The sequence below is a fragment of the Macrosteles quadrilineatus genome, unplaced genomic scaffold (genome assembly GCF_028750875.1).
Source record: "Macrosteles quadrilineatus isolate MER2022 unplaced genomic scaffold, UCM_ALF_1.0 Scaffold_212__1_contigs__length_174584, whole genome shotgun sequence".
NCBI classification, from domain to species: domain Eukaryota; kingdom Metazoa; phylum Arthropoda; class Insecta; order Hemiptera; family Cicadellidae; genus Macrosteles; species Macrosteles quadrilineatus.
In genome coordinates this window covers 62,527-90,469 of record NW_026542805.1, presented here as the reverse complement: position 1 = coordinate 90,469, position 27,943 = coordinate 62,527, and the positions used below count along the sequence as shown (strand labels likewise).

At 34.9% G+C, this 27,943-nt stretch overlaps 1 protein-coding gene across 1 annotated transcript; it reads right to left on the bottom strand.

Annotated features, from left to right (window-relative positions):
• Positions 1–211: 211 nt before the first annotated feature.
• On the bottom strand, positions 212–27,943 carry LOC128982355 (protein OPI10 homolog). Its single transcript, XM_054401317.1, has 3 exons — positions 27,725–27,943; positions 6,795–6,924; positions 212–1,167 (listed from the first exon to the last, which is right to left on the bottom strand). The coding sequence occupies exons 1-3, from the start codon at positions 27,770–27,772 to the stop codon at positions 755–757; spliced, it is 591 nt and encodes a 196-aa protein (XP_054257292.1). The 5' UTR covers positions 27,773–27,943; the 3' UTR covers positions 212–754.

The window sequence follows — 27,943 nt, the reverse complement described above, 5'->3', positions numbered from 1 at the left end:
GGCAACCATCACGTAAACCTACATGGTTTTGATTAACTGAATGTGAAGCTCAAATTCAAACATCAAGACACTGCCATCGCAAGATAAAATAATGCCCAATACACTTGAAGATTGTCCTGCAAATACATTTTTCTCAGATAGGAAAAGTGTAAATCAACACAGGATTAATTAATTAAAGTTTTACTGGCAAAATCACATAGCACAGTTTTGAATGGAAAAGAAATTTTTTAGTAAGTATCTAAACTGGAATACAAAGACATTAAATACCTCAATTTCTAAATTGCAGATTTGTTCATAATTTTGAATGAATAATATAATATGATTATTGATTTTAACAAAACAGAAATTAATAACAAAACTAAATTAAACTACTTTTGCATTGTACTATACATTTATATTTTAATTTATTTTTTGTTTAATTCATTAAAAAGCAAAGTAATTTAAAATTAAAATGTAAATGTAAGTATTTCAATATGTAAAATTACAAGCTAGTGGCTCAATTTCTCTCCCAATTTTTAGCATTTCTTACAATAACTCAAACCTCAAGGAGAGTTTGCATGCAATAGTCCTAGAGCTATAGGTATTATTATTTGGCATTTCATAGCTCACTTAAAACTTAGTAATATTTACAAAAAAAACAAAAACAAATAATACAAAATAAACGTTTTAAATCGTATGCACTAGGCACAATGTGGACAGTCTTAAAAACTCTCAGTCACATTTTGAAGTATCACAGCAGAAGACAGTACGTCTATCATTTCCAGAATCGAGGATTCATTTCTAATCTCTTTTCAAAGTTTTTGTACCAATTGTCTACTACACTGAGTGGTACTACAAACGGACTGCCTGGCACAAGAAACGAAGAAACACACTCAGAAAAGTTCTCAAGCATCTTTTTTGTAAATTCAAGGAAGTTGCTTGCTTCGTTAGGTTTACTATTTTCCAATTGTATTATCTGTTGCTGGACGACTTCGATCGGCTCAACTGATATGCCTATTTGGGCGTTATGCGAAATTGCCTGTTGAGCGAACTGTAGGAAGCCACTTTGTTCAATAACGTTGTTCTTCAATCCCGTTATTTTAAAAACTGAAGACGGCTTATCATTTGAAATGTACCCCAACAATTGCCAATTGGGTGGGGCATTTGGGTCCGGGCAACTGAAGTAAACTGAAACATACAATTGAAACAGCTTTTGAACAAGTAGGCCTATACATCCTAGGAAATACGTCAGATAAAAACACTCAAATTGGATTTATAATTCAGTGAAAATGTGTTACGATACTATATAGTTAATACGATACTATGTAATTAATACGATACTATATATGTGTCTAGTATTAAATATAATTAATACTATATAATTATACTCAAGCTTATGGAGGATAAAAAGAGCATTACTATCCATATTTTCTAGCCCCCGAACTGGTTCTATAACCAAATCAAAATATTACCAGCTCCTGCAGAGTAACAAATGTTAGGGCTGTTTTATCATCATCAAATAAAATAGAAATAAAAATGGTAATGAAGTGCCATGAGATAAGAAATATATATGTGTAGAATATTCTTATTCGTTACATCATGGATTAGCCAAAGAACTAATGAAACACAGAATAGAGTTAGATTTAAGGACAAATAACAACACTATAAACAAACTTAATGTTCTAAAAAGGTTATTGATAAGTGTACCGAATTTGAAGGAATTGAGGTGTCAAATTCAAATCCCGCGCGAAAACATTGATCAGCTGACCAGCCGTTGACCCAGAATTCCATGCAATATCGTTGTCCACAAACTCGGAGACCAGGACTGACCGTCTGTCTGTCTGTTGTAGTCGAGGAGTGATTGTAAGACGTCGTTTTGGGTAAGCCACTGCCGCGTCTCGTGCTAAATTAATCAAAGTCGCGGTTCTAATCAGGTCCAATTTTTTATCTTCGTTACCCGCTTTAGCATATATCCCAAAGGGATATATTTGTATTGCATTCAAAATCAAAACTGTTTAAATCGGAAAAAGAAACAATTTCATCGAATCCCTGCTAGTACAAACCGCATTTGGAATTTTACGTGAACGCAGCAATTTTCAAAAGTTAAATCAATTTCACAGAATCAGAGGCTTGCCCAATATGTGTATGTCCTAAGTGTTGTGTTGTCCGGACATAATTGTAAGTAATTTGTAATTTATTTGTTAGTTGAGTTGTTTCAAATAGTGGTTCGTGCAGGTTTGGCATTGTTGTTCCCTGTTTTGTAACACATGTTAGTTAGACTTTGCAATTTCATCTAGTCATTTGAATCCAATTGAATCCATTTAATTTGTATTAATAGCAAGTATTTAAACATTGATATATCAATATTCTCAATAGTTCTGTAAATTTAAACAATAGGATTATTTTACTGTCACGTGGCCTTTAAGTTTTAAGTCACATAAGATATCACTGTTCATTCACCAAACCAAAGAGTTCAAATATTAAAATAATACAGATTGTCACTAAAACTGATTTGGGATGATTAACGTAAAGAAGGGGATAGTTTGCTGGTTGACGTCAGGCGGTGATATTGGGTAGTGGAGGTGTGAAATTGCTGATAGACAGCTCCCTCATAACGCCAGTAAATCTTAATCAAACGTTCCTTTTATCATAATGCTTAACCAGGATTATTGTGTCCAGCCTAGCTGGCACAAACAGCTGTCTTCAATATCGACTCTGCAAGAATTTATTTTTGTACTGGCCAGTCAAACAACAGGACTTTGGGCGTTGAGTGTCTCAAACATTAAATAGTTGCACCTTCTGCCCCTTTTATCACCGTCGTCGTGCGGCCGCAACTAGGGTTTTTATTCCATTTCAATAGATACATAGGTTTTAGACAGCAATAATCTGTAACAAATCTCTTCCTGAAATTATATAAAGTTTAGGTGTATTAAGTTGATATTGTATAAAGTCAAAATCATTATATTCTGATATTATTTTCAATTCTCTGATTTTCATTTATCCTTGTTATTATATTTCCTACATCTAGCTTCATTTTCAATTAAATCAGGTATTCTGAGAGTCTCAATCCAAAGATTACACTACAAACAATATACCTTTGGTACAACACAATATTTTGGTGATAGTAGTGCAATAGTAAAGCCAGTGTAGTTATAAGATTGCCATCATTTTTGAAGATATCAGATATCAGAAATTATCAAGACCCTCCCATAAGGACTTCTGGGAATGACTTTTATTTTACAGGGCCCACTTTAATTTTTTTATTAACATCAAGCTTCCACTGCCATCGCTCTGTTGAGTATTTCAATCTCTTTGTTCTTCCAACCCAGGGACAACCATCAAATTTGTAAAGAAATTAGTGAGAAGTATTTAAGGGTGATATATTAACAATAAGGGAAGTTGTTTGTGTTTATTAACAAATAATTTTTTGTTAATAATTTTAATTAATTTAGATTGTATTTTTTCCCTTTACATAAGGGTGACAGGTCAGGGATATACAAAATTGAATGTGGTAGTTGTCCTTGTCCCTAGTTTTTATGTAGGAAAAACAACACATTGTTTTTGTGCACATGCAAAGAGAGCATCATTGGAACCCGAAAAACGACAAACAAAAATAAACGTTTGCTCAACACCTGATAAATGAAGGGGTGAGTCGATGAAAGGGGAAAGTAACATTTTGTTGCTTTTGAGATAAATGGACTTAAAGTTTGCAGGTTATAACTTTTTAATTTTTCAACTTTTTTCATTCTTAAAACGGCCATTAGGAAGGGCAGAGATGTATAATTTTTGCACAATACTTAATAAAAATTGAAATGTTCCTTACTATTAAAATTTTAACTTTTCTATTACTTACCTCCTTTATAAACTTAAAAAAAAAAATTGTTTTGTAGTGGAAGAAGGGGTTAAGTGATGTAAACGATTAAAATAACCTATTTTTGGTAAAAAAAAATACTTTATTTCAACATGTTACCATCAAAAGTAGGTACATTTAAATAAGGTTGTTGCACCAAAATAAAATAAAATATAACAAGTCAACTTACTTAGTCTTTATCATAGACTTTATGTGCTGACTTGTAATTTAGTCCAAAAAATGGCAACTAAAAGCCAGCTATGCAAAAGAAATACCACAATATTAAAAATACTAAATATTTTTTAAATGTGCAAGTAATAACTGTCTTTTATTAGATGCTAATCAGTCTTATCCCTGCAATTTTTCTAAGAAATATTTTTTTCATGTACAATCTTTTACTTCTTGGAAGCAGTTACCTATAAAGAATAGCTAAAAATCGTTGTACTAAGTGGGTCCAATACGGTCCAATACATTTTTAAAACACACTAAAATGCAAATAGGAAATGTTTTAAGGTAATTTTCATTGTCAGCTGATCTGGATATGATGTTAGCTGCAGTACGTACGCTACTTAACCTAACAATAAGGGGGTGAGTGCAGGGGACAAGTGCGCAGAGTTATGGATGAAGGGGGTAAGTGAAACTTTACATGGATGAAGGGAGCAAGTGAAGCACAAAGAGTTATGGATGAAGGGTGTAAGTGAAACTTTGCGTGGATGAAGGGGGCAAGTGAAGCACTTACCACCTTTATACACTCCATTTGGGTGCATTTCCTGTACTTAACCCCTAAGTTAAAAAAAATAACTCAGCTGTTATTATACTTAGGACTATGGGAGTCAGTGTACTAATATGTAAAACCAACCTACAATAACCTTGCTACTGCAACTGTTTCATAGAGGAGTGTACATATTGAACTATTAAAATGGGTAAGTTAATCACCCTTATCCTAGATAACAGTTAATTAATATGTAGGCCAACGTGTAATGTTTATGTACAGCCGTCATCGATGTACATAGTCTAACTGAATCATGTTTGGCTAGTAAGCAAAAACGGTTTGCTGCCGCAGTGCCACCACCCATGAGGAAGGATGGCCCAAAGCATGAAGTAGCCTTGAGACCGATGACATATCACACTTTAAAATGTCTACTTTGTTGGCAAAATGTTTAAAATTAAATTATTTCTTTTTGTTTGATATTGTATGTGTATTTGTTCCCTTAAGTACATTTTCTAAACTATTATTTCAACAACTTTAGGCCTAAATAAATTCTTTACCAATACTTTAGTAATTTTTTTAATTAAACAAAATATTGGTTAAGTATTTATTTAAAATCTATTGAAACCAAAATTACCTTCTAGTCTGGCTAGTCTAGCTAGTCTGTCCCTTGCTACCTGTGCGGTCGGTCATCTCTGTTAGAACAGGCCTGTTTTTTAAATGTTTAATTGTTTTATGTATTTATTCGTGTCAGTACTGTGTTTATCTTCTGACGATGTTAACAACTGATCAACTCTACACTATGTACCTGAAGCTGACGATGGTGTTTTAACACCGAAACATGTCCTGAATAGACATATTTTATTGAGCTGTGACGGGAATTACGTAAGTAATTTAGTCTTACATTATGTCCAACAGCTCAGGGGCTACACACATGGATTCAAAATTAGAACTCATTCACTGTCTCAACTCAACTACAATTATTTCAGTCACGCCCGTGTGGGGATTTAACAAATGCAACTGCAATCGTAATCGCGTCACAGAACAGTTGATTCAACTTTAGTTGGGTTTCAGTCTTCCCGTGTGTCGACCGCCTAACTGTTCACTTTAAAATGTTGAGAAAACTTTGGCTAGTCCTCTGCAGGACCTACAGTACTGCAATTATTCCTGTGTATAGCCACTTAAATGAATGTAGAATATAGTGATGTGCCAAATCCTTAAAATTTTGGATTCAAAATTCAATCAACGGGATTTAAGATTCCAAAGTTTCTAAATTGAACATTTTGGCGCTTTTGTTTTTGAAAGCGCTGATTTTTTTGGCGTCATTATTATTGTTAATAGCCCGGTTAAACACAAATCTGGCAGCAATGAAGCAAACAGATAATTAATACTAATGAAACAAGTAGATTGTATTCTGAACTCCATCTTAACACGTTCGCTGCGGGCCACTCACCGGTGAGTGCTCTAGTTTCTTTTTGCCACGCTGAACGCTCGTACCTGTGAGTGATCATCCCATTCAATTTCTGCACATCAGCACACCGGGAGTAACAGGTACTTTTATGTTTAGTACTGAATGGGTGCTTTATTGTGGTGTAAGTTGATGGTAAATTTCCCCGTAGAATTCCCTTCTGGCAAGATTAGAAATCAACTTGTTGTCCCGTCTATCTCTCTTCAATTGGTAGTACAATGGAACCAGCTAGTTCCAGACAGTGCAGCTATCTGTGATTGTTTCAGGCAAACCACGTCGAATTTTGTCGTAACGCAGCACATTACCGTACATTTGCTATCTTCAGACTGAAATATTTGAAAGCCAAACGGGTTCGCTCGACGCTGCGTCGCACCGGGGCTACGCCTGCCATTCGTGGGCCACAGCGAACTTGTTAAGTGTAATAATACTGGAACAACTTACAGTACAGTTTCTTAAGGTCAATAGTCACTTATTTATACTATTATAATCAGGGTGAGGAGTCGATTTCCTTCTGTTTCTATTGCATAGTGATCATTTTAATACTAACTTACCTGTATTTCTTTAACCTTGAACAGGTCAGTAAAAGTTTTGTGATAGGGTTTCAAGATTCGAAAAATATAATCAAGAAACAGGGGGAAAACTGGTATTTCCAACATAAGCAACAATTGTTGATTTAAAAGTTGAAAGTGAACTAAATATGCTATTTTTATAGTTGTTATAGATTGGTGATAGAGCAAACATTAATAGCCTTAAAATATAATTTTGAGAAAAGAGGCAAGCCTACTTACTCAACCCTGCAGCTCCAGCTGGGAAGCATATTTGTCCTGTGAGGAATACCGCCAGATGGTCAGTGTCGTCAGCATTAGGTATGACCGTAACAAACTGACGTTCTGCTACTTGTTGGAAGTTTGTTTCTACCTAAACAGTAAACATATACTTAAAAACCTACATACGCTGTAACGTGCCCGAATTACGCCTGTCTGTTTTCCCCCAAATGTTATATTAAATTGTCCCTCAGTCCCCTCAACTCCCCTTTCCTTACGTCGCCTTCCGCTATCCTACGTCGCCCTATAGAGCCTTCTCCGACCTTCCCCTTACCTTGCGTCACCTTCCGCTCGCCTACGTCACCTTCCCCTCCCCTACGTCACCTTCCAAGCCCTAGTCCGACCTTCCCCGTACCTTGCGTCGTCTTCCTCTACCCTACGTCACCCTAAAAAGTCCTATCCAACATTCCCCTTTCCTTGCGTCGCCCTTTGTCATCTCACGTTACCTAATTCAACCTGATCTAGCCTGTTCAATCTGTATCTGCCCCGAAACCACAACCCTAACCTCAAATTTATCCAGAAAACCAAATCCCCATGTTAAAAGATAGTCTGATTCTTTCTCCTCAAAATCTGAATCCCAACTGACCATTTCAGGCCTTCTGCGCATGCGCGAACGGCCGCGTATAAATACAAGCCCCACACCGGAGCAGAAGTCAGTTCATCGCCGGCTCTCCTACAAGACGGACACCCCAAAGGTTCTGGCTGGTTAGTATTCAAACATAAATCCTTTCCGTGTAATAACTAAATCGGGGTTTGGCGGCCTAGCAGCTTTAACACTTATAATTGAACACATGTTTGTTATAACGTGAAAGAACACATCCGGTCATATTGACCGTTTTGTGCAATTTAACCTTTTTAATGGTTTAAAATGTGTATTAAGGTAAAAAAGTCAAATAAACATTTAAATACTGTTTATTTAACGTTAACTAAAAAATATTTATTAAAAATATAACCATGAAAAATACTACTTTTACTACTTTTGAGATTTGTTTATGATGAAGATTTACATTTTGTATTAAGAAACAAACATTTACATTAACAAATACAGTTAATTGACAATTACCTATGAAATACTATTTACATTTTACTACTATTAACTTGTAACCACATCATGTACTTCCATTGATCTTAAAAATCCTATCCATGTATTCCCGTCCGTCTATACATTTCATGTCACAAGGTGGTGTAACATTCAGTTACCGATGCATCCATCGTGGAGAGAGACAGAAGACAATCTGCAAGCTGTGAACTTTTTGACATCGCCACATCAAGTCCACGTGGACTGGCTCAACCAATCAGAGAAGATTATCCAACGATCACACCCTCTGATTGGCTGTCCCTATAGGATAGGATAGGAGGACGTCAATTCCTACAAAGACCAATAGTGGACAGTCTCCAGGAAGTCTTCGGTCCGGTCACCGCGGTTGGGAGTTGAAGTTTTCGGTCGTGAGTGATTCGTGTGTGTAGTGTTCTTTTTAAAATGGCCGGTTGCCTTTAAAAGCAGATTAAAATTCGTCAGTGAAGTGTGCAGTGCAAAAAACCCATCAAGTATGTTAATTTTGTAATTTACTAAACTAAAAGTGTAAGTCCTGCTCGCTTACTCAGGGATAAATGATCTAAGGTTATAGAGGTTTAATTTATAAATTTTTTTTTTAAATTCAATCATAAATTGCTTTCTTGAATTTAAACAATAATTAATATTTTTTTATTTTTTTACATTTTTAATTGTATTAAACTCTAATTACCAATTTATTTGTTAAGATAAAGTTTTATTTACCTTCCTAATTTGATTATTCACTGTGCTGGTTCATTTCCCCTTGTTTTAAATTGTATTCAATATATATATATTATTATTTTATTTGTTTGATCGAGTTTATCTTTTCTCTTTTTATTAATAAATTGTAAATTCATTTAGTAACTCTTGTTTTTTTTTTATTCTCATTCCCGGCCCTCACTTATTAGCCAAGTAAGTCAATTAACTTCTCGCCCATCAACAATCATTTCCAAAGTCACATCAATGAGTTACAAACTATTTACTATTACTATACTATTTACTACAAGAATTCTCTTCCTAACTTTAACGCATCACGTAGTCAGGGTAAGCGTCTGAGTTGTCCAATATTGAGCCAACATCATCGACTTCATCTGGGTTGTCCTCACCTCCCTCTAATATCCTACGTACTAGTTCATCAAAATCTGGATCATCCACTTTCCGTGCTCATGATGTACTACAAGACTTACTTGTAGTAAGTCGGTCCATTTTACTTAAAAATATACACAGAACTAATACTAACTATTTAGTGTTTACAAAGTATATTGCGTTTGTATGCTGATAAGACAACCCGGAAAATGTAACTATATCACTACAAAAGATGAATATAGATTCAATATAGTCTAATGTTATAGAACACAAACGTCACTTTGACCGACAGCAGGGTAACAGTATAGAACACACCCGGTAAATCTGACCGACCAGCGGAACAAAAAACGTCCGCCCTAGACACTCGTCTGGGTAAAACCTATCGATATTCTACCGGAGGGTCAGGGAGGGGTAGGGAGGAAGGTATTGTTACGAGTGGTAAGCACAAACACTAATCAGTGTTGGCAATATGAAATCGTAAAATTCCCAACGGTCAGATTGACCGATGTGTAGGCCTACCGTACTTGTAAGTATGAACTCAACTCTCTGTTCAAAACTTACCACCTCACCTTTGTAGAAATATTTTTAACCGAATTTATAGTTTATTATTAGCACTAAACAACACTTGGTACTTTTGTATTATACGGAGGCCACCCTTTTACAGCAAGCTGCGACGGTTATGTTAAATTAGGTTATCATAAATATAAATGCTGTGTATGAAGCATTTGGTATCATTCGATTCATAACGAAACGAGGAAAGTCCTACAAACATATTTATGATAGGGCCTAACCCAATCTAACATAACCGCCGCAGCGTGCTGTAAAATTAGTGTCCTCCGTATAATACGAAAGTACCCAACACTTCTAAAGAAACAGTGGTGTATTAATAAATTAAAAACTTAAATACCGCCGCGCGCGGCACGATAGACATAACTTCACGAATCACTACTTACTCATTTGACTGATCAGTGATCTCATAATAATTGTGTTGACAGATCGCAGCACTTAGCGCTCGTTGTGACAATAGTTAAAACTACCCTTCACCTTCCTTCCGCCCATATCACGCTTGACAACATCGTTAAAAAAAATCCTAGTATGGCGCCGCCCCCGCCCCCTAGTGCTTGCCGTCCTGGAGCGACTGCTCTACTCGCTCTATTGTCGCTACGCCACTGATAGTAAATATAAGAGTGGATTCACTGCATATCTAGGTGCCATTCTTCTTAGTGCATACCAGTACCTGCTTTAGCTAAAATGTCGTCTACATGCTCATTCCAATTCAAGTTGTTATCTCTATTCTAAGACCAAGAAATGTTGTGCATGTGACAAGCTCAAGTGGCTCAGTATTTACCAAAATCAAAGGTTCTTTTTTTACCCTTGATTGAGCTATTTTGAAGGAAATGTGGGTAGGCTAGTTAGTTTTCTCAAGATTTAAAAAGTAGGCCTAATCATAGGCCTCCTGTATTTCCTATTTCGGTGAATGATAAAATTTCTACTTGTTATAAACTCAGTAGATTGCTTGTATCTCTATTGCCAGAAAGGAGATGAGAATTTAACCCCGGCGATCACCATCATTCCTGTCCAGATACCTTACATTAGGTAGACCTATGACAAGAACTATTCTAGACTATTCTAGACCTATGACAAGGGGGACAAGGTCAGGTTCTCCAAGTAACTCAGGTGGACTTGTGTCGTTTGTTTACATTTTTCCAGGACCTTTATTAATTTAACCCATTATTATTATTATTTATTTTACTACATTATTACTACAAGGATTTTTATTGTTGTTTACGTTTTGAGAACTAAAAATACGTTGTTGTTTTTGATTGTTTGATTTGATTTGGTTGATATCCTTCATAAAAAGATGTTTTATCGTCAGGTGAACTGAGTAGCCTGATAAAATATAGCCTTTAAACGTTTGAGCTAATTAAAATATATGTCTTAGAATTGCAAATATTTTAAGCCTAAAATGGTTCTTGCAAATAAAAGTACTACCGGTAATGTACTAAACAAATCAAAGGAAAGTCCTCTAATTAGAACAAGATCAATTACCAGGAAAAAAGCTGACCTCTCTAAGATTAATGTCACAAAAAATAACTCAAAAACTGACATTAAAGAAGTAATTAGTGAACCTGTGACTGAGGTAAATGAAACCACAGCGAACTTAACTTCTACTATACATGACAAGGAAATAGAGGAGATAAAAATTAAACACCATGAACTGCAGGCTAAATTATTGGAAGCAAATGAACAAATTAAATTGCTTTCAGTTTCATTACAGAATTTGAGTAGCAAGTTGCAAAATAATTTGATCCAACCTGTATGGCTCACTGATGAACATTTAAACAAGTATTTTGATCAATTAAATAATCATATATCAGGGTCGAATGTGAATGCTTATATACTGAACCCACTTATCAGTCATGCATTGAAATCCTTGATAAATACAGATCACCTTTTACAGCCACTGAATTTGCCAAGTAAAAATATTCTCATTATCCCAGTAAATGACTCAATTAACTTTGAGAGTGAAGGTGGTTCTCATTGGAGTCTGCTAGTATTTAAACATGACATAAATACCTTTTATTACTATGATTCTATACCATCAAAAAACATTGAACAAAGTAAGCTCATTGCTAACAAAGTAATCAATTTCTTTTCAAAAGATAGATATGATTTCAATGTTGTTCAAGGTCCAATTCAGAACAATGCATACGACTGTGGTATTTTTATGATACTAGCCATTGAACACGTTCTACAGATGGACCTAGATAACTGTGATTTTGCCAACTTTTCAATTCCACACTTTGATGAACTGGATTGCATAAAAAAAAGATGTTCATTAACTTACATCCTGAGTAATACGACTGATGCAAAAACTGTAAAAGCCTTGATGGTTCAGAAGACTGCTCCCATTTCAGAGTATCCTTTTGTACAGCCCAAAAAAAAGCTGTAAGACATCTGGACCTGAGTTAGAAAATCCCCCAGGTCCTACATTATCTAACAGATATAGTGCACTGTCTAATGATCTACAGAACAGCTCATCTTATGTAACTGTTAACTCCTTAGTTACTAATCTAAAATGTAAACAACAGCCAAAAAAACAACAGAAACAATATATCAGGACTATATCCCCATTGAAAGCTCATCATAATAAAGGACGACCAGTCCATTTAAAACCAAACAAAAACTGTGCCGCAAATATAAACACATCAGAAGCTATCCCTGTACTAAAGCGCAGAAAAAAGGTTCACATATTTTCTGATAGCCATGGAAAGGACCTTGGGAACCTCTTATTGCCAATACTACCGAATGACTATGAATCATTTGCGTGTGCTAACTCGGGTGCTTCTGTTGATTATATATTGAACAACATTTCCAACATGACACAAGAATTCTCAAATGAGGACACGGTTATAGTCATTGCTGGTGCTAACAATATTTGTGACGTCACCTACTCCAACCGGGAACCAGCAAGGTGTATATTGAGAAAATTCAAGGAATTTGTCGCAGCAAATCAGCACACCAACTTAGTCTTTGTGACACAATTTCAATTACATGACTTGACATCGGACTGTGTGATTAATAAAGAAATTTAAAAAATAAACTGTGAACTTAAACAACTAGATAGCTTGCATCTGATCAATGTAAGTGATTTCAATAGACACCTTTTCACTCGTCACGGCCAGCATCTTAACAAATTTGGCAAACGAGTTCTCTCCAGGAGAATCGCAGATTTTGTTTTAAACAAAAACCACTACTCAAGTCATCCACCTCAGATATTAACTAGCTCTGTCAGAATAATGGAAGTTGACATGGGATCTGCAATAGACACATATAACAACTCAGAATCAGTTGTTAAAACAGCTCGACAATGAGAAGATGCTTCGCAGAGACTTAGAACACACCTTTGAAGAATTGGACAAGGAAAAAGAAGACACATTAAAAAAATATGAACAAGAAACTCAACAACTTAAACAGAACATAAAAGATCTGTCACAAAAACACAATGAAGTTAAGCTGGATGAAAAAGAGGAAAATCTGGTTAGTACAAAGCCTGCTGTAGCCCAGACCCATCAATGTATAGCTGGTCACAGTCCTTTCCTCTTAGCTGAACTTGCTCAAATTAAAATGAAACAAAATCAAATGGAACACGTCATTAACACCCTGAAAATGCAGATGAACAAAGAGATTTCTAATACCATTTCTCCGACAACTCATACAAATCCTTCCATTCCAACACCAAGTTCATTAAAAAATAAAAGGGCTCAAAGAAATCATAACAGAACTAACATATTCAGCGTATCCCTGCAAAATGCTAAATACCTAGAACAAACAAATCACAAACTTGCTACTGACTGCCGAGAAATAACCAGCAAAACCTTCAAAAACACAACGTGGAGAGCCAGACAAACTCCAACGAAAAAACTGCAAACTGAAACAACAACCGGGAGAGTCAGACAAACTCCTACTAAAAAACTGCCAACCGAGACTACAACAGGGAGAGTCAGACAAACTCCTACTAAAAAACTGCCAACCGAGACTACAACAGGGAGAGTCAGACAAACTCCTACTAAAAAACTGTCATCTGAGACCTCAACGGAACAAGTATCAACAGGGGGAACCAGCCAAACCCCGCCACAAAAACTGTCACAAGTGTCACAAACAGTAAAAGCTCAAGAAAGCCTGAAAGAGACTAAAAATAAAAATAAACTTCCACCCCTAAATGCTAAGCCAAAGAGCAAAGACGAGGATTACAATGATTTCTTTGTAAAAAATATAGGATTTTATTCAGAACATATGAAGAAGCATTATGGACATTTAGTAAAAAGGGAGGCTGCATCGCTACAGGATAATAACTTTGTTTTTTCCTCACCTTCTCAGATTATTCCAACGCAGCCTGATTTTGCTTTAAGAAAACTGCAAAAATCAGCAGAGACAAGAGAAACGCAACCTGACTGTTTTTTTTAGACAATCGAGTCAGGATGTAAACTCCAAACTCATCCTGCTGCACCAAAATACACAGGAAGTCTCAAATAAAATAAATAGACTACAGCACCTTTTAGAAGAAACCAAACCTGACATAGTAATTCTGACAGAACATGGACTGAAACCTGAGACAATAAGTAGCACCGTCATAGCTACTGGATTCTGCCTCAAGGCTCACTATAGTAGAATAGAACACAGAAAAGGAGGTGTTTGCATTCTTGTAAAAGAAAGCCTTGAGAGCAGCACAGTATCCATAGATGTTTCCAAGTACTGTAAAGAACTGTTATTTGAAGCAGCTCTTATAAAAATAAAATTCAAGAACTCAAATCTGTTTGTACTGGGAACCTACAGACCCCCAAACGGAGACCTTGAGGAATCATTAAACACCTTTACAGAACTAATTGAGGAAACAAAAATTGAAAATTCCCCTCTTATCATCATGGGAGATATTAACGTTGATTTGTGTAACCCAAACAGGAAACACATTATCTTAAATGAAACTCTTGCTATGCACAACATCCAGAGACTACAGCTTCCACCTACGAGAATAACAAATCTAACACAAACCTCCATTGACTGGATATGTACAAATATGGACACAAACCAACTCACTCCAGAAATCATCAATGCAGGACTTTCGGATCATACTGCTCAACTCTGTACTGTAAACTTCAACTCACACATCAACTCAAGTTATCCTGCCCAAATTGGACGCTGCCTAAAAAATAAAAACCTGCAAGACCTCAAGCATCTTCTCAGTCAAGAAAACTGGCTTAGTGTTACCTCAATAAACAATGCCGAAGAAGCTTTTAAAACGTTTAGTAACATAGTGAGAGTAGCTATGGATGCAGCCTGCCCCCAAAAGAAGATAAAAATACAAAGAAAACATAAACTAAAATTCTCTATGGACCCAGAAGCAGTGAGACTTAAAGCCGAATTTCTTAAAGCTCTAAGAAAGTTTGAGGTGACGGGAAATCCAGATGACAGAAGGGTTTCTATTGAAAATAAAAAGAACTATGACCTGTACTTGAAAACGATGCGGAAAAAGGTTAACTCTGACCAGTTGATGAAAGCTGAAAATAAATCTAAAGCTATCTGGGAAACAATAAACACAGTGTGGTCCAAAAAGGAAACATCCCTAAATGAAATAACCCTTCAAGTAGATGGCCAACTCATAAGTAATGTGACCCATGTTGCAGAGCATTTGAATACATTTTTTACACAAGTAGGAGAAAAAACAGTAGAGAAACAAAAACACCTAAAGACCACAGCTCAAACTCCTGACGTAACTCAAACAGGTCCACTGTTTTCCTCCTTTCAAAGCACAGACGAGAAGGAAGTTAAAATGATTATAAACAAACTTAAAGCAAAAAACTCGTCTGGAATTGATGAAATCTCGTCAAAAATACTTAAGCATTGCTGCAATGAACTAGCACTACCATTGGCTGATTTGATAAATAAGTCCCTAAAACAAAGCATCTTTCCTTCACTACTTAAAATAACTAAAGTATACCCAAATTTTAAAAAAGGTAGCACATTAGAAGCAAGCAACTACAGACCAATTTCCCTCGTTTCCACCTTCTCCAAAATATACGAAAAAGTTGTTTTAAAAAGACTTTTAGACCACTGCACAAATCACAACCTACTAAACAACCTTCAACATGGATTTACAAAAGGGAAATCCACAACAACAGCAATAATTCAGATGGTTGAGTCCCTGATTGACAGCCTAGATGAAGGAAATCTAACAACAGGAATCTTTCTTGATTTCAGTAAGGCATTTGACTGCCTTGACCACCAGCTAATCATTAAAAAGCTGGATTCCCTGGGGGTATCAGGGATAGTAAGAGAATGGTTTCAAAGCTACCTTACAGACAGGAGTCAGTTTGTAGAACTAAGGCACAGAGATAACAGCCTAATAAGAAAAACAAGATCAAATTTTCAACCAATAAATCGAGGAGTTCCCCAAGGTTCAGTTATGGGTCCGATACTGTTTATTCTTTTTACCAACGATTTGCCGCAACAAATAGGAGACGCCTGCCTTACTCTTATGTATGCTGATGACACAACCTTAGTGTTTAATGAACCACTAGCTGAAAATCTAGAAGTAAAATCCTATGTGTCACTCAGTATGGCCTACCAATACTGCTATAACAATGATCTCGCAGTAAACACGTCTAAAACAACTCAAATAGCTTTTGGCCGTAAATCTCAAGAAGTGCCACGACTCCCAGATGTAGAAGTGGAAGATGAAGCTAAGTTTTTGGGCATCACACTCGACAAGAATTTAACCTGGACCCCTCATGTGGACAATATATGTAAAAAATTAAGTTCAACCATCTATGCTCTTAAACATATAAAAAATGCAACAGATGACATGACAACAAAAGTAGCATACTTTGCACTTTTCGAGTCGCATATGAGATATGGACTTGTAGAATGGGGTGGAACCTCTGCCACTAACATGCAAAGAGTTCTCAGAAAACAAAAAAAGGCAGTCAGAATAACTGCAGGACTCCACAGACTCGACAGCTGCAGGGAAGCATTCAGGTCACTCAAAGTACTTACCCTTGTAGCACTCTACATCCAGGAAGTTGTGTTATTTGCAGTAAGAAATAACCCTACAAGGCGTGGAGAAATGCACCAACACAACCTGAGAAACACCATGCAGTACAACCTTCCACAACATCGCACGGCACAGTTTGAAAAGAAACCTTCATACGCAGGAATGAAAATCTACAACAGGCTACCTCCAGATCTAAGAAGCAAGTCAGAAGATGACCTCAAACCAGCTTTGCACCAATGGCTCATTAATCGACCTTTCTATTCCTTAGAAGAATACCATCAACAGGTCTTTGACTAAACAACACCTCAACCAAACATTTAGAAAAAATTGTAAATTGACGCTACTACTATTCTTAATGAATGTGTAAATAAAGATTATTTGTCTATTGTCTATTGTCTATTGTCAGATGTGGCTTTTGCTCATTGCATCTCAGCAGATTTTGGACATGCAAAAAACATGAGTGAAGGAGTTGCTACGATTTTTGGCAAGCCCAAAAAGTTTGGCAAGCCCTGTGCAACTGACCTGTGTGACAAAAATTTAACTTTTCAAAAATCAAAGAGTGGAGCTGGCGTATATGGACTTGTCACAAAACCACAGTATTTTATGAACTCTAATAACTTTTATAATTATGACAGAATTTATGACGCAGCTTTTAATCAAATGACCCGTCACTTTAAACAAGGAAAATTCAAGACCCTCATATGCTCCCCCATGGGCTGTGTGCGTGATTGTATTCGGCCTTCACACTTTATCTCTAATATCAAAAACTTTGTCAACAGTACTGGAGCCTCAGTGGTTATAGTGACTTCTAATGACACCTCCAGAAGAAGGCTACGGAATGGAATGTCACCTGCAAAATTTGTTGAAAGGATGAAACAGCTGATTGGATTGGACAACAAAGCAACCTCACAGCCCTCCTCCCCGCATCCAGAAAGCAGCACAATTGATCTCTGCTCTACAATGTTTGACCCGGAGACACAATCAGCAGCGGACACTCCTCATGAGCTCCCACTTCACCTGACACCGAACATAAACTTGTCTGTTATCTCTGACACATCACCATGGCGAGGATGGTCGACACCAGAGCAACGTCCTGTCACTTACACATTGCACGGACAACCACAGAAAGATGAGATATGCCTGACTTCTACTAGTCCAGTATCTTCGCAATCACATCAGCAGCCCGTCCTAGCCCCTGGCCATCTCCAATACAGCGAGGCGGTGAAGTGTGTGTCAAGTGAAGTGGAAAAGCAGAGTAACAGTGCCAGTGAAAAGTGTAGTCTGAATGTAAATAGTTCTCATGTAAATAGTAGCTTTGATGTAAATAGTATAATTTCCAATAGTATTCTAATGAACGATCAAATCTGTAATCCTGATGTTGCACAGCTTCTCTCAAATGGCTCAAATAGTTTAAACTGCAATCTTTCCAAAAAACTTCCAAACACATAAAACAACAAAATCCTACTACCGCATCAATGTTCCGTCAAAACAACAAAAGTAAAACAAACTGCAATCAAAATAGTAATAACGAAATTAGTATCCTACACCAAAATATCCAGCACCTACCCTCCAGACTAGACATGTTGTCTATCTTACTAGATGAAATTTCAGTGGATTTATTAGTACTGACAGAACATAAAATGAAAGAAAATGAAATAAATCGTTTGAATATAAAAAATATGATAGTTAAATCTTTTTATGCTCGAAAATTAACATGTGGAGGTGGTGTATTAATTTTGGCCAGATCAGCACTCAAGGTAGAACCTCTTGAATTAACAGAAATAACTAGTTTGGTTCAAGACAAAGAATTTGAGTGTTGTGTGGTTAAAGTACGAGCAGGAAAATATTCTTTTGTTTTAGCTGGTATTTACAGAACTCCTAAATTGTGTTATGACAAAATATTTTTAGAAAAATTTGATGTACTATTGGAAATTTTAAATAGAAATTATAAAAACATAGTGGTTGTCGGAGATGTGAATATTGATGTGTTGGAGGAATCGAAAAATAAAAAATTGTTGTTTAATGTTTTAAACTCTAACCATATAAAAGCATTGGTGAATTTCCCAACTAGAATTCGCAAAACAAAGAAGAGTGCAATTGATAATGTTTTTACTAATATAGCCAAGAGCAAAATAAAAGTTTCAGGAATAATTACTGAATTGTCTGACCATGATGCTCAGCTGTGTGTAATTACTGATAACAGTATAGAAATTTCAAAAATCCAAAAAACAATTGTAACATACCGTAGGAAATTTACTGATGATAGCATTGCTCAGTTTTGTAAGCTGTTAGAAAGTGAAAATTGGATTAATGTGTTTAATGCACCTGTTAATAATAAGTTTGACATTTTCTTTGATATAATTAAGTATGATTTTGATGTTTGTTTTCCTAAGGTTAAAAGTAGATTAACCAGAGGAAATAGTAATTGGATTACAGATGATATTATAAATAAAAGAATAGATGTTTTAGATTTGAGTAATACTGCTAGGAATGTTAAAGATAAATCATTTCAAAATATTCTGATAAAAAAAAAGAACTAAAAAAAGAAGTCATTGAAACTAAATGTAATTATTATCATAACTTATTGGAAAAATCACGAAATGTTAGTAAAACTACATGGGATATTGTAAATAGGGAGGTTGGAGCAAATCATAAATCAAGCCATGGTGAAAGTTTAAGTTTACCATATATTAAAGCTAATAACTGCACGGACGTTGAAGATGTCTGTCATCTCTTTAATGATTACTATACAATGATGGTTGAAAATGACATATTGCCCAAACTTATATCTTCTACTGGTTCGAAAAATATTATTTCACCCTCCCAAAAAGTTATATCAAAATTCAGTCTTTCACCAATTACTTATGAAGAGCTGGATAACATTATAACTTCTTTTGATAATAAATTTTCCACTGGCTGGGATGAAATACCAATGCCAATAATTAAACAGGCTCGTCTATATATATTATTACCATTACTACATGTTATAAACTCTTCTTTTATCTCTGGAATCTTTCCCGAAAAATTAAAAAAATCAAAAATTAAACCTTGTTATAAAAATGGTAACCCAGAAGAAGTGTGTAATTACAGACCTATCTCATTGTTATGCTCATTTTCAAAAATTTTTGAGCGAGTTGTGCATATACAACTTTCAAAATACTTAGAGGAAAATAATTTATTAGATAAGGAACAATATGGTTTTAGAGAAGGAAGGTCTGTGATTGACGCAGGAATCGATTTCTGTGAATCTATAATTAATTCAATTGATTCAAAGGAAAAAGTAGTGGGAATATTCTTAGACTTAACAAAAGCCTTTGATAGTGTCTCGCATGATTTACTTCTTGAAAAACTTAAATGTAACGGTGTAAAAGGGAGAGCTTGGCGTTGGTTTGAATCTTATCTTACAGGCAGGCAGCAGTATGTCACAATTGATCACATAAATAGCCATAACCAATTAATTACTTACACTTCCTCAACGAAAATTGTTAAGTATGGTGTCCCTCAAGGATCAATATTGGGGCCCTTATTATTCTTAATTTACTTAACTGACTTCCCCTCATTGATAGAATCTCCCAATCGTGTTTGTTTATTTGCTGATGACATCAATATAAAAATATCCGGAAATTCAAATGCTGATGTGGAAGTCTCTTCTTTTGTTGAGCTTACCAAATGTAACCAATATTTAAATGAAATCAATTTATTACCGAATACAATAAAAACTAATTATATAAATTTTTCTTCAACAAGCAAAAATTCACCTGAGTTTAATATTTTTATGGATACAATTTTACTAAATGAAGTTAAAACAATAAAATTTCTTGGATTGCATATAGATGATAAATTTAACTGGGACAGTCATGTTGAAAACGTTTGTAATAAAGTCAACTCAGGCATACATGCATTAAGACAGATGTCAAAATTTAGTAGTTTAAAAACCTTAAAAATAGTATATCATTCCCTAATTGAATCACATATTTCTTTTGGGTTGTGTCTTTATGGGGGCACATCAAATTTTAACCTAAATAGCATTCTGGAACTTCAAAAAAAAGCAATTCGCATTATGTTAAAACTAAAGTCAAAAACATCCGCAAAAGAGCAGTTTAAAGAAATAGGAATTATGGCTGTTTTTAGCTTATACATTTATCAAATAGCCCTTTATATTAAATCAAACCATGAAAGATTGCCAAAATTGAACTCTTTTCATACATATTCAACCAGAAAAGGTAACGAATTGGCGTTCAACAGACATAATTTATCGGTTTATGAAAAAATTCCATCTTATAGTGGTGTTAAATATTTCAATAGCTTACCTGACAATATAAAAAATATAAGTAATTTTAATTCATTTAAAAAACGTTTGAAATTATTTCTCACCAACAGACCCTTGTATAAATTAGAAGATTTTTTCCAACTTCCTGAAATTTGATTTTTTTATAATAACAATTTTCTTTGTAAGTAGTATTAAGTTTAATATTGTGTTTTATAACTGACTCCATTCTGTACAAAATGTGCAATATGAATAAAGTTATTTTGATTGATTGATTGATTGAAGAAGGTTAAGGGTACCGGTACTTTCCTGTTAAGGGGAACATTCATTATTATCAATGATTTCTTTTTGATATATCAATATTTTTTCCCTTTACGTTCCATAATATCTTCAAACACATTTAAATTACAGACAGACATAGCAAATTGGTATGTCTAAGTTATAATGTACTTGGTTTAATAACTAAGTTAGGCCAAGGCCACACTAAAAAAACAGGCCGTAATGCTCACCAAGCATGACGTCACGATAGAAGACGGCAATGACGTACTGTTTGCCGTTTGTGACAATTTGTGAACAGCTGCTTGTTTTAATCTTTCCTTGGAAAATTAATAAGATAAATACCTACGTCATTGCCGTCTTTTATCGTGTCGTCATGCTTGACGAGCATTACAGCCTGTTTTTTTAGTGTGGCCTTGGTTAGGCCTATAGCTTGTATTAGAGAATAGGATTAAGAACTAATCTTGTTTAGGCAAAATTAATGCCTATATAGGCTAGACCTATTGGATTAAGAAATTAAACTAGGCTATTCTAAACTAACCAAACTTGCTGTAGGCTAAGTTACCGTTTCAAAATGCCATTTGATAACAGAAAAGGCATATGGGCTATCAAACGGAATATTGAAATGTTACTGGTACCGGTACAGCAAGCAAGTTTGGTTAGTTAGGTCAGTTTAAAACATTTTCATTTCAATATAGGCTAATATTTTTCTATTGTTTGTTGATACTGAACAATATTTATTTATCGTAGTTGTCAGCTGAAAAGTTTCAGTTTGTTAATATCAATAGCCTATATCGAATAAAAAAATTAAATATCGATAGCCCATATCGAAAAGAAATCATCGATAATAAATTAATGTTCCCTTTAACAGGCAAGTATCAAAGTTAAGTTACGTTGACGCTGGTCTCTTAAGGACCGATCTCGATATGACACGCTTCAAGAACACAAAAACATCTAGCGAGGCGGCAGAACGTCTCAGTGGGTGCATACTCATATCTTTAGAGGAGGTGTTTATAAATATCAAAGGGTACAAAAGTGCATCGATGTCAATTAAGTTAGCCTACTCGACTGATTTCTGTTGAATAGTCTACAGTAAATTTATAACCACGCCAAATAAAGTTAACCCTCTAGGTGTCAATCGACGTAATTACAACGACTATTTTATCGCCACAAGTGTCAATTGCCGTAATTACGGCGACTTGACAGGCCTACGGTTTCAGTTGATATAATCCCACAAGATCAAACAAACCCGGTCATTGGGCATACTAACGTGTTCATGAGATTCTGGGCTTCATGGTGAGTATAAAAGACGGCCGTTTCCCGAACTATTTATCTTGTTCTGTGATACTTTTTCCTAATGTCATTGTTTGTTTCGGTTGCTAGCGAACGAATGTTTACGTTCTACTGTTCTTGTGTGTCATGATTTTTAGAGTTATTATAAAGAAAAACAGGATGAAATTATATATTTCCTTTACCTTATTACATTTAGAATAAAATGTAGCCTATATCTCAGTTTTTGTAGCCTAAATATAGTGATTTTTTTTTACATGAGCGGTTATGTAAAAAAATAAAAACTTTTTTTTGGAACATCTGGATTTGAACCAACAACAAATTGCTTTTATACAAGGTAAGACACACATATCATACATTTTTAGATAGACAATTGTATTTGCTTTAAGAAAATATACAATGTTATCTAACTTATATGTCATCTTTTAGATTTTTAGCGAATTTCCCTATAGGGAAGTATTTAGCGAATTTCCCTATAGGGAAGTATTTAGCGAATTTCCCTATAGGGAAGTAGCTATAACCGTAGGTGGCACGGTAAGACCTAGACCCGGGACCGATTTACTTTTTCATTTTGATGTCCCCAGAGGCCAAAAACACCATTCGTTCAAATTTTTATATATGTATATATATATAGACTTATATATATATACATATACGTCCATGAACGCGATAACTTGAGTAATTTTTGTCCGATTTTGATAAAATTTGGTTTAAAGGTGTAAAGCGGGATAAACTTGAATGAGTTCGCGAACCAGCACGATCGGATCATGGGAACGGGGCTTTACGGGGGGTTTTATGGGGTAAAAATTGGTTTTTCTCACTTTTGACCCTCAAAACACAAAATTTCCCGATTTATCTTTAGACATTTTTAAAGAGCTTAAAAAAACAAATAATTTAGTATATAAAAGTATTTTTGTTCGATTATTAGTAACGGAGAAAATTAAAAAAATTGTAAATTTAAAATTCCCATGTTATTCTTATGGAGAATATTGTCAAATGTTGTAGTTTGCTTGTTTATGGATATATTTTGATCAAACTTGGCAAATTTATTTATTTTCTACTAAGCTATCAATATTTTACTCAAAAACACACTGTAATAGTTTCCTTGTAGCAGCAAACCTAGGTACTCGTTAAACCTAATGTTATTAAAATACAGGGCGAGTTTTAAATGAGTTCCCCCCCTACCTTTTTCCACATTTCTTAAGATATCAACTCCGAACCACGTCAGATCATTGTAGAGTATTATGTACTTCATTTTGACTGGGTTTAAATTTTTGGCCGCCATCTTGGATCCGCCATATTGGATACAAAGTTATTTTTTCAAAAGTAAAGGTAGGGTTGTGACCCACCGTTTCAAACTAGATTTTTACGCTGAATACGATGCTGCAACTCGTTTTTAAAAATATTGATCCACTCTAAAGTTATGAGAACTTTTTATAACTTTATTTTTAGCCCATTATAACATTGTGCATTTACAAACTAAGGCCATAATCTCAAAATAGTGCTAGATAAAGATAAGTGGACACCACCTTTCATATTTGACCTATTCTCACTTGGTTATGACGGATGTATTTTTTCAGCCGCCATCTTGGATCCGCCATTTCGAAATGTGATAAATTATTTTAAATATGAAGGTGGTGTTGTGACCCATCATTTTGTACTACTTTTATATGCTGAATTCAATGCCGCAATCCGTTTTTCATTGTCATATTTGGTTTTTGAAATATTGACATTTTAAATAAAATAATTGTAATATTTTATCAAGAAAGCCTGATAACAAAAAACGGATTGCGGCATTAGGTTCAGCATAAAAAATTAGTTCAAAATGATGGGTCACAACATCACCTTCATATTTTAAATAATTTATCTCATTTCAAAATGGCGGATCCAAGATGGTGGCTGAAAAAAATACATCCATCATAACCAAGTGAAAATAGGTCAAATATGAAAGGTGGTGTCCGCTTATCTTTATCTAGCACTATTTTGAGATTATGGCCTTAGTTTGTAAATGCACAATGTTATAATTGGCTAAAAATAAAGTTATAAAAAGTTCTCATAACTTTAGAATGGATCAATATTTTTAAAAACGGATTGCAGCATCGTATTTAGCGTAAAAATCTAGTTTGAAACGGTGGGTCACAACTCTACCTTTACATTTGAAAAAATAACTTTGTATCCAATATGGCGGATCCAAGATGGCGGCCAAAATATTACACCCAGTCAAAATTAAGTACTTACTACTCTACAATGATATATATATTTATTTTGTTGTTGTTATATCTTACTATTTATTTTGTTAGCCTACCGATATTGCAATTGTTGTTTCCTTTTTTCTCGTTGTTGTTATGTCTTGGTTGCATATTGTTAAATAATGTTGTTGTTATGTTTTTGCACTTTAAATTTTACCTTTTGTAGTTATCTATGCGCCATATTATTATGTCTTTTGCATCTTATGCCTGCTTCTCATTTTCATTCTTATTTATTGCACTATTTTAGTAGCCTGTACCTAATTTTGCTATGTTTTTTGTTTGTCTTACACTTGAATTGATTCAGCCTATTAATGTATTTTTGTTTGTCTTTATACTGGTTATGTCTTTTGCATTTCATGTCTGCTTTCTAATTTATTCTTATTATTGCTCATATTTATTACCAATTATGCTATGTTTATAAAGTGATTAATCCTATTTAATGTATATTCCAATGTAAAAATGGTGTTACCGTTGAGAGAATAAATAAATAAATAAATAAATAAATGATCTGACATGGTTCGGAGTTGATATCTTAAGAAATGTAGAAAAAAGTAGGGGGGGAACTCATTTAAAACTCACCCTGTATATTTAACTGAAAATCAATTCAGACAAATGGAAATTCGCTTAGTCGGCAGGTTTGCTGCGGCGGGGGTATTTATTAATTTTTTAATCAAACTCCGCAAAAGTCTTGAAAATTGAGTGACATTAACAGGTGTTCAATGCGACACCTAGAGGGTTAAAGGATAATTTGTTTAGAAGTTTATCAAAGAAGAGAACCAGAGAGGCCAAATTCATAAGGCCTAGAACTAAGTTAGGCCAAAGTTCTACCATATAAATGGGATGTCTAGGCGTACTTCAGTTAAGTTATTTGCAGAGGATACGTGTCCTAGGCGTCCGGTAGTTACTGTCATAACCTTACCTAACCTACAAAACTTGGTGATAATGAAAAAATCAAATGAAGGTTATATCCTTTTAACCTTCATAAAATAAAAGGTAATTATTTGGACGTAGTGACTACTCCCAAAAGTGAAATTTTTGTTTTTCATAATGACCTAAATTTCACGCTGAATCCGAAAATGACGTTTTTAATTTTCGGAAAATACCGGAAATTCCCGAAAAAAGGGAAAAACGGGAAAAATTTTTTTACTCAAAATACGTCATGTGGGTACTCAAAATACGCGGGATATTGTGTAGATTAAGAATATGCAAGAATCTTTTTGATCCGATGAAAAACACCGGAGATAGGGCGAAAAAACTGTGAATAATTGGTTAGGCTTGGTTAGGTTAGGTTAGGTTTGGTTAGGTTAGATTAGGTTAGGTTTGGTTAGGTTCGGTTCAGTTAGTTTAGGTTAGGTTAGGTTAGTTTATCAATAACATGAGTATTGTAAGTAAACTAACCTAACCTTACCTAACCAAACCTGTAAGGTTAGGTTTGGTTAGGTTAGGTTAGTGTAGGTTAGGTTAGGTTTGGTTAGGTTCGGTTCAGTTAGTTTAGGTTAGGTTAGGTTAGTTTATCAATAACATGAGTATTGTAAGTAAACTAACCTAACCTTACCTAACCAAACCTGTAAGGTTAGGTTTGGTTAGGTTAGGTTAGTGTAGGTTAGGTTAGGTTAGGTTAGGTTTGGTTAGGTTCGGTTCAGTTAGGTTAGGTTAGGTTAGTTTATCAATAACATGAGTATTGTAAGTAAACTAACCTAACCTTACCTAACCAAACCTAACCTAACCAAACCTAACCTAACCTAACTAATCAAACCTAACCTAACCTAACCCGAAAATTCACGATGTTATTTTGGATTTTTTGTCCAACTTTTGTCCGTGTTAAAATACCAGCTGATCAGCTGGTCATTATTTTATTATTATTGTTTATGTTAGATTGAGTTAGGTTACGTTAGGTTGAGTTAGGTTAGGTTTGGATAGGTTAGGTAAGGTTAGGTTTGGTTAGGTAAGGTTAGGTTAGTTTACTTACAATACTCATGTTATTGATAAACTGACCTAAACTAACCTAACCTAACCTAACCTAACCTAACCAAACCTAACCGAACCTAACCAAATCTAACCTAACCAAACCTAACCTAACCAAGCCTAACCAATTATTCACAGTTTTTTCGCCCTATCTCCGGTGTTTTTCATCGGATCAAAAAAATTCTTGCATATTCTTAATCTACACAATATCCCGCGTATTTTGAGTAGGCCTACCCACATGACGTATTTTGAGTAAAAAAAAATTTTTCCCGTTTTTCCCTTTTTTCGGGAATTTCCGGTATTTTCCGAAAATTAAAAACGTCATTTTCGGATTCAGCGTGAAATTTAGGTCATTATGAAAAACAAAAATTTCACTTTTGCGAGTAGTCACTACGTCCAAATAATTACCAAATAAAATTAAAAATGCCAAAAATTCTAACAAGATATGTACAGTTAAGAAGAAATGGCATTCAAAGCGAAATCTTTGACAAAAAGTTAAGGTTACCGATGGGATTCGAACGAGGTAAGTTACCTCTTGCATATCAGCCGAGCACTCTATCCACTACCACGAACACTGATGGCTAATCATCATATCTTTGAGGTAATGGCGTTACGGGCCCCCACAACCCGGTGACGGCACCGCTGGACGCCTAATCCATGTCCGGTTACCGGACGTGTATCCTCTGTGTAAGTTATTGTTATCTAAAGCCAAATTTTCAAAAACCATAAAATCATGCCTCACATCAAACCCATTCTATAGCATGGAAGAATTTTATGAATAAGACCTCTCTAGCATGATTTTTTGTACCGGTATCTGACTTGTAATGTAGGCCTATTGCTTGGTAATGTTTTGCAGATGTTCTTTGCTTTGTACTTTTTTGCTTTATATGCTAGCATGTTTGCTTTTTTATGATTTTAATTTAGTACGGTACCTACAATGTGTGCATGTTTTATTTAATGCTCATGACTTTTGACTTAGCCTATTGTAGGCCTACAATGAATGGCCAAATAAATGATTTGATTCGATTTGATTCAGTAGCATAGGTCTATGTCTATGCTAGAATAGCCTAGGCCAACTAAATAAGTTAACAATAAACTAATTAATTTTAACAATCCCGTACTATTTGACCAGGCTAAACTAATATAAACACTTACCATTCTGCCAATCACGAGTACACCAAACATGTTAGTTGTTGCCGCCATGATTCTTTATTTTAATTTTGCAGGTTTAAAACTAAAAGTATAAATGAAACTGAAATCGTCTGCCTCCTAAGCCTTAGATTTGTGTAATTGTATACAATATTATATTAGAATCATTGATTATACATATCAATCATATACTCCTAACGACTCAGAATCAGTAAACAAAAACAA

Coding starts and splice junctions, on each gene's coding strand:
- LOC128982355 (XM_054401317.1), bottom strand. CDS start 27,772: ATGGCGGCAACAACTAACATGTTTGGTGTACTCGTGATTGGCAGAATG. Junction 6,925..27,724: donor TACTCGTGATTGGCAGAATG/GTAAGTGTTTAT, acceptor TTTACTGTTTAG/GTAGAAACAAACTTCCAACA. Junction 1,168..6,794: donor AGCTGGAGCTGCAGGGTTGA/GTAAGTAGGCTT, acceptor TGTATGTTTCAG/TTTACTTCAGTTGCCCGGAC.